This window comes from Eptesicus fuscus, chromosome 19 (genome assembly GCF_027574615.1).
Source record: "Eptesicus fuscus isolate TK198812 chromosome 19, DD_ASM_mEF_20220401, whole genome shotgun sequence".
In the NCBI taxonomy this organism is placed as follows: domain Eukaryota; kingdom Metazoa; phylum Chordata; class Mammalia; order Chiroptera; family Vespertilionidae; genus Eptesicus; species Eptesicus fuscus.
In genome coordinates this window covers 41,206,402-41,218,555 of record NC_072491.1, presented here as the reverse complement: position 1 = coordinate 41,218,555, position 12,154 = coordinate 41,206,402, and the positions used below count along the sequence as shown (strand labels likewise).

General features: G+C 35.6%; 1 protein-coding gene across 2 annotated transcripts in view; it reads left to right on the top strand.

Moving 5' to 3' along the window:
* UBE2W (ubiquitin conjugating enzyme E2 W) overlaps positions 1–11,763 on the top strand; it is a 52,222-nt gene extending 40,459 nt beyond the window's left edge. The window contains exon 6 of one of the 2 annotated variants that reach the window (XM_028158724.2): positions 11,535–11,763. In XM_028158724.2, the coding sequence (XP_028014525.2) occupies positions 11,535–11,629 (95 nt within the window). In that variant the 3' untranslated portion in view covers positions 11,630–11,763. Of the gene's footprint in view, positions 1–5,622; positions 10,989–11,534 lie in introns of those variants that run through there. The other variant, XM_008150331.3, reaches the window with a different exon arrangement.
* Positions 11,764–12,154: the final 391 nt, after the last annotated feature.

The following is a 12,154-nucleotide window of genomic DNA, read 5'->3' as shown; positions in this document are numbered from 1 at the left end:
GAAGGGAGAGGGATAGAGAGCTAGAAACATCGATAAGAGAGAAACATCGACCAGCTGCCTCCTGCACACCCCCTACTGGGGATGTGCCCGCAACCAATGTACATGCCCTTGACCGGAATCGAACCTGAGACCTTTCAGTCCGCAGACCGACGCTCTATCCACTGAACCAAACCGGTTTTGGCCACATGTTCTTTTTCATTCACAGATAATTATTTCGAACATCCTTAGTTCATTAACTTATAGCGACCATTCTTACCTCAATGTGTTTTCTTGAACCCTGTAAGTTTAAATCATTCCCTTCCCACAATTACTCTTTTTTTTTTTTTTTAATATATTTTATTGATTTTTTACAGAGAGGAAGAGAGAGGGACAGAGAGCTAGAAACATCGATGAGAGAGAAACATCGATCAGCTGCCTCCTGCACACCCCCCACTGGGGATGCGCCCGCAACCAAGGCACATGCCCTTGACCGGAATCGAACCCGGGACCCCTCAGTCCGCAGGCTGACGCTCTATCCACCGAACCAAACCGGTTTCGGCTCCCACAATTACTCTTAAATCAACAGTTTTGCTCCATGAGTGAGCCTGATGTGAAATCAGGGAAGAGTAATATTAGTATATATTTTGTGATGGTAGAGCAGCTGCTCTGTTATAAATGTGGGTGGATACGTGCAGAGAATCTTCTTTGGACATTTTCTTCATCTTTAAAAAGATAAAGTGTGTCAGCTGGGTACCATGTAGTGTCTTCTCTTTACACTTAAGAATAATTAACAGTCATGGGCAATGTGAAAAACAGCCTACCTTGACATTGTAGTTGAATTTGGAAAATCTTATCAAAAAGGTAATCATACTCACTTATAAAGCAGAATATATCAAGTTTTAGATGTTTGTTTCTGCTTAGCTGCTTTACTTCCAAAAGATCTTCATTGACCATGTTCTCTTTATAACCAAGTTACCAAGACTGATGGTCTTTTGTTACTTCTTAGCAGCATCTAATTCTGAAAGGATTAAAAAGTGTGTCAGCAAAGCTAAACAAAAAGATCAGACTAAACAAAGATTTGCTTGGAATTGGATGAACTTCCTGAAACACTTAACATTTCAGTTTCTAGAAACATGCAGAATGGTAGGCCTCAGGTATGGAGCTCCACAGTCCTGCTCTGTGGACTAGCCAACATCCTTGGATCAGCGTGGGTCAGAATATGTGTCAAGTGTAGCCAAAGAGACAGGAGAGGTTTTGGGTTTAGTCTGGTGATTTATTTGTACTTCAGAGGGGGCTTCTGGATGCAGGATGAAGGCACTATTAATGAAAAACAACAAATCTGAGATTTAGTTTATCTCCTGGTTTTAGAAGAGGAGGACTCAGCTGACACCAAAATTGAGCTGCCAGATATTACCAGTGTTGGGTTCTTGAAAAAAAGCCTCTCAGCTTAAATTTGTCATCTTCTGCATTATTAGTTAGCATACCTTGAAAATTAGCCTAGTCAATGCTACCCTACTATTAATTGTCTTTATATACATTATATCTTTTATAATCTGTGCTACGGAACGATGTTTCAATCAACAGTGTTCCCGTAAGAATATAATCTCATAATCTTTAATACCATATTTTTACTATCCCTTTTCTATGTTTAGGTATGTTTAGATATTTACCACTGCATTACAGGTGCCTACAGTATTCAGTACAATAACATGCTGTACTGGTCTGTAGCCGAGGCAGTAGGCTATACCAATGGCCTAGGTATATGTATTATAAAACTCATTAATATGTGAATACATATCCTTTATTATTGCTTACTTGAAGTTGACTAAGATCATATCTGCATTGGGATGCAAATATTCTGTGTTGCTAATTAAAGCAGGGATCCATATGCTTTGAAAAATCAATTGAGTTGAGAGAATAGGGTTAAAAAAAATAAAGGGACCTAACCAAAATATGTATTAGAATGGACAGTTTATCTCAGCATACTGAGGATCTGTGGGATTTACCTGTGGTTCAGAGCTAGAATCTTCTTAAATGACAAGTCTGTGTCCAGTTCAGTGTACAAGTGAATGAATGATTGAGCCTCAACTTTTTATATTATAAAGCAGACACAATTGTTCTTGAAAAAGATAAGAAAGAATATTTTTATGAGATTATAAAAACTTTTCAGTGAGCTAGCAGTCAACTAGAATCCATTAATAATATACATTTGCTTTCTGGAATTAATATAAAACATTTACAACTTAGTTTCTTAAATTACTGCTTTCTATAGATAGGAGTACAGATGTGTGGTTACTGAAGCATTTTTCTTAAGGTGATAGATTATTGAACAATATAGCTTAAGACTGCTTTCGAGTATTGGCTCCAGAAAACTAGGCTTATAGGAAGTAAATTGGCATAATGTTTATATCAGTGATGGCGAACCTATGACACGCGTGTCAGCACTGACACGCGTAGCCATTTCTGATGACATGCGGCCGCATGCCGAGGATGAAACATTTGCTGCTCCTGAGGATGAAACATTTGCGACTAGAGTCTTGGAGTTAGTTTTTTCCTCAAAGTGACACACTACTCGAGTTATGCTCAGTTTTTTGGTGAAGTTTGACACCCCAAGCTCAAAAGGTTGCCCATCACTGGTTTATATGTTTTATTCAGTAAACTAATAAGGAGCAGAAGAATGTCTTTTGCAAAACTATAGACTACATTCTGGTTCCATTCAGCTGAAACATTTCCTGCAGGATTATAAGGGAATAAGAACATAAAATTAATCTCAAACTAGTATTAACAAACTCTTTTTCTCCTTGCCTTATAAATTCATAGACTTATCTACATTAGTTGTGAACCTTTTTATTTGTGCTACCTTTTTGAACTCTAAATTGATGAGTCCAAACTTTATACTAATTTTAACAGTCTTTTGCCCTTTATAACAGTTTTATTGTCTGATCTGAAATCTTTCTTGAATTGGTTCATCAAAGGAAAACTTCAGTTCCCTAAACGTTGAGAGACGAATCTAACTGTAAAGATTGATTTTTGTCCTTCTTGGAGGTAGCATACCACTTCATATCTACTGATCTTATTCTGTGTCCCTTTTCTTCTAATCTTCCATTCCTGGAAATATTCAGGGAGATGGTTTCCAGTATAATGTGATGGTAATTGTACTCTGGGGAAAACTAAATGACCTTCTTCTAATAGAGTTCTCTCTCATTCATGTTTCCCAGAATCCAATGAAGTTAGCCATGGTAGGTGTCACCTGTTTGGAAGTGGTAATTTGTATATTCTATTTGAGAATATAATTTTAGCAGGGGCTTCTGCAGTTCCAGAAAAAAATTAAATGGTTAATAGATTTATTTTTTTTCGGACATCATCTTGCCACAAACACGTTAGCCAGGAGGTTAAATACATTGTGTTCTTTCAGTACCTTTTGTAGACCTATATTTGTTTTGATCCAAGATGGGCTCACTATAACAACTATTTTTTGTAAGCCAGTTCTGGTATCCCAGAACCCTCTCATTTAGCCAGGACGCTGTGTTCCTTCTAACAATGAGTTTTTTGCTTCTTAGCGGCGGGCCTTCTTTTTTAAGGAGAAGGTGGCCATGGCTTTGGCTTGTACCTGTCTCTATACTTAAGTGTTTGCTCACAGACTCTTGATGCCATACAGCCATCGTGGAGTTGTAATGTTTAATTGACTCCATTTTCAGAACTTATTTAGGAAGTTTATTCCTTCAAGGATACAGTATTCAAGGCAGATAGTGTCATATTAGTTTTACATTTCTTTTAACATCTGACCCAACATGGGAATCAAGATAGGAATAATAGCTTCACATGGATCTCCCAGTCATTTTGGATGTTGGTAGCACATTCTACATCAGCCTATTGTCCTGGAAAACTTCCAGAATGAACAACCTGATAAAGGTACATTTATAGTACCACCTATCAAAGATGATATGTCTTTGGAGATAAAAACTTATTGCTGGGTAACTTTGAGTTGATTTTATCTGTCACTTAGTGCATACTTTGTCACATGACATGATGCTAAAGTTTATATCCTCAGTAGTTTGACAGATAGAGTTTAGTGCTATCTCTTAGCTTAGAGATTTAAATGTGATTAGTTTTAGTATTAATTTCTAGTATTATGAAATACACTACTGGAGAAGTGATATTTTAAAGAACTTACTCATATTCTTAAGTTTGTACATCCATGACTAATATGTCCTCTTTTTCCCATTTCCACAGTAATTTAAGAAACAGATAGTTTCAAGTTGTGACACTTAGAGGCTATAAACTATCCACTTGTTTTATATATATATATATATATATATATATATATATATATATATATATATATATATATTCATTTCTGAGAGGATGGAAGAGGGAGAGAGATAGAAACATCAACGATGAGAGAGAATCATTGATTGGCTGCCTTGTGCACAACGCACATGGTGGATTGGTCCCGCAACCCAGGCATGTGCCCTGATTAAGAATAGATATGATTTATTTTTAAAATCTAGTCTGTTTCACCCGTTAGATTACCCTTAAGGTGTAGGAACACAGCCATAGCTGGTTTGGCTCAGTGGATAGACCGTTGGCCTGCGGACTGACGGGTCCCAGGTTCAGTTCTGGTCAAGGGTACATGCCTGAGGTGCAGGCTCAATCCCCAGTCGGGGGTGTGCAGGAGGCAGCCTATCAGTGATTCTCTCTCATCATTGATATTTCTATCTTTCCCTCTCCCTTCCTCTCTGAAATCAATAAAAATATTTTTCTAAAAGAAGGTGTAGGATCACAGAATATTCCATTAGTTTGTCTAGGATAGAAGTCAGTTTACTGGTTTTTAGTTCTCATTGAATCTTTATGAATAGGAATGGTAATAGCAGCATATTGATCCGAACATGGAATGGTTTGTAAAATATTTTGGCCAATTTTTCAGAATTTTCTGTTAGAAAGCTTTAACAACTCTAGTAGTTGCTACTAATCTAGTTTCTTTCTGAAGAATAACCAGTCCTCAAAATAAATCCTTCAGATATGTTTTATGAAATAAATCTTGTAAAACAAGTCATGAACCCAGAAGATGATGCTACGTATTACAGAAATATGTGTTGAGGCTACGAGAAGGCGTTACTAAATAATTCTGCGTGTTTTTTTAAAATGACATTATTTGATTGATGTGGAGATTGTACCTCCTTTGTGAAGTTATTTCCTTTAACAGACTGAAGACATGACTTGTTGGTTTTGTGTTAAATAGCATGGCAGTGTTGCTCAGGGGTGTACTTCTGAACTCGTTACCTTTTTAAATTATTGCCCATAAAGGAATTCTCTTAAGATTAATAAATTCTGAATATGTGCTAACATATATTAATTTATTATTTTAAATAGAACTAATAATACATCCTTTTAAGATTTGTATGAACTAAAAAAAAAATTGTATGAACTACCATTTCCCTGAAAAAATAGGACTTGCTTTGTTTGTCACTATATAAATGAACACAAATTGGATTTTTTTATTTGCAGGGATTGGGGGAAGCAAGTCAGACATGTAAACCTAATTGTTCTTGGTACTTGAAATTATTTTTGTCAGACTAACTTATAGATTTTATTAACACATGCTTGACTTTTTTAATTATATTTTTTCTCCTTTTCTTCAAGATGATACTTGTTGATGCCACTATTATCATCCTCCTAGCAGAAGATAGTCCTACTGAGAAAATGAGCACTTTGATCATTCAGTCTTTGAACTTTAACCTTTGACTGGAAGTGACCTATAGGCAATGAAGACTACTTCCTTTTACTGCATTTTTACTCGTGTGCATTCTGGGCGCATGTTGATCGCTGGTTCAGTCCAGGCAACTGACATGCTTTTATTAGTCATACAGTATTAATGCAGGTGTCAGGAAATGTCAAATATAATTCCATTTTTTATTTTTATTTTTTTAAGCTTTTGGAAAAGTTCCAGGTCCTCATGTATTGTGCAATAACAATGACTTCCTTGACGGTTTTGGGACGTTCATTGCCGGCAATGGACGTCATAACAGGAAAAATTTTCATTAACTCCTGCCACCCAGTGATTAATGCATGATAGGGCCTATGAAATTAACGTTAACGGTTCTAGTGGGATTATAAATAAAGTGAGGGATCCAACATTACTTTGAAAGTCACCCCAACTTGTTTCTGTTTGGATTCTATGCACTGTGATCCTAAGGTTAACAGCATGAATTAACATGCATCTTCAAAGGACTGTAATGAAAGATCATTGCGTATTTATTGAATTGTTTATATCTACTGTCAAGTTGTTTTGACATGGAAGGTTTTCAAGTAACATTGGCAGAGAGGTACAATATGTTATCCCTATGGTGAAAATAAATTCATTTGTTGTATATAGTTCCTTAATCTTTGGAGTAAAGGTATGAGTAATAATAGGGTATGAATGGTTTAATCAAGGCTTTATTTTGGAAGATAAATGGCAGTGATGATTAAATTACTGCAGTCCATAATTTGGGCTTGTTTGTACATTAATGATTTTTCCACGTAGAGTACACTCTGTTACTTCCTGCTAGCCATCAGCATGAGCCCTACTGCCTAAACACTATTTCATTTATTTGTTTGGAAAACCCCAAACCATTTTTTGTTTGCCATTTTGTTTCTTTTGTTATGTTTCAAGTCAAGTTTGAATGTTACAATATTTTAATTGAAAAACTTTTGTCAATTTTTTTCTTGTAAATTTTCTTTACTTGTAACTATCATCTTGTCCTTCAATCCTGTACCCTAAAATAAGAAATACATTTTTGACAGAGGCTTAATGTTTTATCAAAAGAGTGTGGACATTTTTATTTTAAAATTTAGGCAGAAGTACACTATACAATGGTATGTTTACTTATTTTATTTATCTCACACAACCATACAGTTATTCCTGGAAAGATTTCTTTTGTTTTGTTTTCTTGTTTAAAAGACTTTGCTTACAGTCTTTGCTTTACAGTAAAACTTTTTCTATAGGAAAAAAATTGTTGAAAGGTCCAATTCTCAGTACTGTGTAAGTTAATGATACTGCAGCTAGGTTCTCTTTTTAAAAAGTGATTAATGTATTTTATAAATTACCTTTTCACATATGCAAAATCTGTTTCTACTACAATGTTATTTTTACTAATGCATATTGTTGCACTCTTTTAACATATCCTGCAGTGAATTTATGAATCAATTTGGGCTTAAAAATAAAAGCCAATTGGCTGAAAGATTTGAAATATGTACCCCAGCAAAACTGTCCAATCAATAATTGGCAAATAATATTTTAAAATTTGTTTTTAACCTCTGTATAGACAACATTTTGTAGCTTTGTACATGTTGTTAATTAAGGGCATATAATTTTACACTCTAAAGTATAATTGCTGAACTCAGGGGTGGGTAGACTTCAAAAATACGTCTGCTTTAGAAATAACTTGAAAAAAAATTAAAACTATAGCCAGCCACCAAATTGTGGACACTGTTTATACTGCTAGTTAGCAACTACCACTTTTTAAAATTAAAAACATTTTTGTTCTCTCTTGACTAGGCATAAATAAGTTCCCACAGTAGTCTTTATCTATCTTACTAGATGGCCTATTTAACCAAGACAGAAAATGTTTTTGGGGATGGTTTGAACTACTCTTAGTTTTCAACTGCTTTTTAATATGAAAATCGCAGCTGTAAATGATATATTTTTCATATTTTGCATAACTGCTCTAAACTGATTAACCTGATCATTTTCGGGGGTGAGGGTGGGGGAAATTCCCTTTGTTCTGCTGGTCCTCTTACTAAAATCCTTTTATTAAAAATAATGACCTGTGACATTATTTACCAAAAGAATTGATATACCAGGTCAAAGATTAACAATGCTATATTATAGATATAACCTCAGTTCAGTTTTTAAAATATGAATAATAGTGTTTTAACATACCTCTCTCTCTACATGGAGACACCATAAAAATTAAAATGAAGCAGAGGAAAGTAAAGGAAAACCAAATAATTTCAGTACATTTTATGGTTTAAAGAGAAGAAATGAGGATGAAATATCCTAAAATATAGAAACAACAACCATTCAAAATTTGCAATCAGATAACACTTTATTTCTCCCTTGAACTTAGGAATCATTGAAAAGTCCTTTGCACTTAGATTTAATGAGTTAATTTTAAATGTAAGTTACATTATTGAAAGACATAAGATGTTTACCTGAGTCATTGCTCTGGAAAGGGCAATTAATGGCTTTGTAATAATTAAATGACTATTTCTCTGTGATACGTTGTTGAAAGACAACCACAATGCCAAGAAAATGTACATAGGAACCTGCGCCTTCCCTCTTCCCTGCTTCCCTCTGGGGCACTGTCTGCTGCGGAGGCCTACAGAATCCTACTCTCATATTCAGACAATGTGCACTTTCTTCTTTTTTATTTATTTATTTATTTATTTGAAGGCCATTCTTCTGGTTTGCCAAATTCTGTTAAGACAGTGATGCATTCAGTTCCTCATTTTGCATGCTTAAATCAGGAACTTGGCCCTTTCAAAAAAAGAAAAATACTATTATGTCAAGTAGGTATTTGCCGTAGACTTTAAAGAGAGAAATGGTTTTCAGTTTTTTAAGATACATTTTTTAAAAGTAAATTTTATGGATTTTCTCTTAAGGAATTTGATATTCACCTCTAAAGGACTTTACTTATAATGTGTAAATTCTCTTTTAGCTAGCAGGGAAATAAAACTTTTTTTTAATCCCCAGGGGCAAATGCTAAAAATAGCTTTTCTAAACAGTTCATCTGGAGAAAGATCTTAATCCTTATTGTTTTGACGAGGTATACCCATATTTGGTATAAAATTATTAGAATAGTTTATTACTTTTTCCCTTCTGAAATTTTAAATATATGCAATATAATATATCATTAGATTCCTGTGGTGGATAATAATTTTGTCAGATTCTAAAACAGGTATCTAGTGGCTGCTTGATCATTCCCAAATTGCATCAAAGATGAATTGACAGATAATGGAAATGAGTAGTGATGTGAAAATGGTATGTAACCACATATGACTTGTTTCTGCTAATCAAGTCTTATTTTTTAAAAAGCCTATTGTTTTCGAGAATTGAGATATTTAAACCTTGTTAAAGCTTCTCCCTAAAAATAGAAGAGAAGAGGAGGTACTGTGTGTTAACTTTTTTTAAATAAAGAATTCAGTGTCACTAGTTCTAAGGCTTTATTGTTACTCCTGCTTATATTTCTCGCTCTCACTTTTATTTAGTTTTTTTGTGCATATTTTAGCTGAATGCTTTAGATTTATAATTGTGTGAGTTGATTTTTATAAAGAACTCAGTCTTAACCATATGTTTCTCTTCTGAGGTTTCCTTGTTATCAGAATCAGCTGCTCTGGTATTCTGTGTTGGGCTAATACCTTTGCATGAGTAAGATCTGTGAAGAGGGTGTCTTTCATCTGCACCAACTAGCCCTAGTCCTCTTCACAGTCGGTTGTTTTTTGTTTTGTTTTTTATTCCTCTTTTTTCCTCACTGTGTCCTCACAGATGTGTGTGTAGTGTTTTGTTCTTCAGTTTCTCTTTCCTTTTTTTTTTTTTTTTAAATATATTTTATTGATTTTTTACAGAGAGGAAAGGAAGGGATAGAGAGTTAGAAACATCGATGAGATAGAAACATCGATCAGCTGCCTCCTGCACACCCCCTAATGGGGATGTGCCCGCAACCAAGGTACATGCCCTTGACCGGAATCGAACCTGGGACCCTTCAGTCCGCAGGCCCACGCTCTATCCACTGAGCCAAACCGGTTTCGGCTTCAGTTTCTCTTTCTGACTTCTTTCTCCCTTCCTCCTTCCTTCCTCCTTTCCTTTTTCCTTTACTTCCCTTTTCCTTTCCTTTAAATTACTTGTTTTAGTAAAAGTATATTTCTGTTTAAGTTTCTGAGTCACTTTGAGATTTGGAACTCTTTTTAAACAATAATTTGTGGGAGACCTTTGCTTTCTCAGCATAAACTGTGCGTTTGTTTATCATTATCATTAGAGGCCCACAGAATTTAAACACATTTTTCAAACTCAATCTCTTCCCTGAAGTCGGAAGTTCTGGTTCTATGGTACTGACTATGATTTTAATTCTAAAATGTTAGTATTGGAACATATATTTGGGGATGAATCTCCAGAATGTTTATAAGAATATATTTTTTTATGAAAGGTACTTCGTTGGTTAAAAAAAAAAAAAGTAACATCTGAAGTCATTTTGAATGTGTAGAAGGAATGCCAGACTAGAAGCTGGCCTGTCTAACACCCTAAGGAGCACCAGCTTCGTGAGCCGAGCGCAGGCAGTGAGAAAAGGAGGCAGTTCTCGGTCTGATTCTTGGCACAGACACTGGCAGGTTTTGAGGAAACTGTTCCTACGTTACTTCTAAGCTCAGAGGCAGAAGCATGGGCTTTGGCTTGTTCGACATGACATCACCTGTCACATTTCCTGGTAAAGGGGAAGATGAAATAATCCTGCCTCTTTAATCATAAAGCCTGAAGCAAGACTGCTAAGCAGGTTGGTAGATTGTGTCAGTTACCATGAAAATACAAACCTCTCCATAATTAGCCACAGATTGTTCACATAAATGGAATGGATTGTCACGCTTGAGGTAAAATAATTATTTGAATAGATTATTAAATTATCTAGAATTGACTGCATGTTTATAAGTCAAAATGGATTTTTTATTATTTGGTACCATTTTCCTCTCAATATTCAGAAATACACATTGTGCATTTTATTAATAGGAATGGAAGCTTGTGCTTGAAGACTTGAAGAGGGTGGATGTGTATATTTTATAAATCCAAGTTGTAAAATATGTAAAGCTATTGCTTTTTAAATAGAATATAAATGTTAAAAGACAGATAAAGCCTATATATTATATATTTTTAAATACATGTATCAAACTTTTGTTAGTTGAATATAAGTTACATTGTGTGCTTCATGGAATTCAGTAACTTTTAATAATAAAGCAGTTGTCACTGTTTTTTTCCTGTAGACTTGAATACTAAATTGCAGAGATATTAAACCTCTTTATAGATAATAATGTAAAAATTTATTTCTATGGTAGTTCTTCTTTACAAAGACTGATCTTTAAAAGATTACGGAAACAGTAACGCGTCCATTTCCAAAACGAGGGCAACAGAGAAGACAGTCACTAAAGCGGCTTGTTTGTGTCTGTCACAGGTCGCCTTCACCTGGCAGCGTAGCCTGCTGCCTCTTAGTGCTTCTTCGTGCTTTAATTAAGTCCTGGTGAAAGACTGGGCCTTTTCAGAAAAGATGGAAATAGAGACCTGGGCACTTAGAGTTAACAGGAGTCTGGTGCTGTTGAACTTCAAGTTGAGTGATTAATAAGGGCATACTCTACAGAACTTGTGGTATTTTCCTGAGTATACAGACCCATCACCTAAGGTACATGAGGACTCCTGAAGCTCTGAGAAGAGAGAAGGAAGCAAGCAGCAGAAGGCCGTCTGCATCTCAGCTCTTCCTGCAGGAGGAAGCGCGTGTGCTCTGCTGCTGGTCTGAGTGTTGTTCTTTTCACAGGGCATCTGTGGCCCGAGGAGCACCTCGCTCCTACCTGGGGCGGCCATCCTGCGGGATGTCTTACCTCCACGGGCAGTTTCTGCAGCCCTAGATAAATACAAGATCCATCTCCTCTGGACTCTGATGCCACTCTCACCTTTACTGTAATCCTCAGAATAATTTCTACCTGTCATAGATGGTATGACTTCTCCACTAGTGTAAGTTGCTATAAATGAGTGTTTCTGTTGAAGCCCTTCCTGTATTCTTTAGTACTTTCACACTCATATAACACACAGCAAAATCAAACATGAACTGAATTGAAGGGTCAGGTGACACAGCCAAGGGTTTTGTGTGCTTGGAGAATATGGCCCAAGGCCACAGTGGTTCTGTCCTTTTGGTAATCCCTGTCAACAAGTCTTTTAAATTGCATATGAGGTTTCTTTTTAACGTTTGCTTAAGGCAGAGTGTATAAGTGGGAATACTTGTGTGCCCTTTCCAGTCCAGTGGAGTATTTTAATAGGAAAGTAAAATAAACTAAGGTAGAAAATATCTTTTATATGTGTTTGCCTTCAAGGACATAATGTGGGTAGATTCATATCAGGCGAGAACCTAATATGGATGTCTGTGTCCTGCAGAATAGG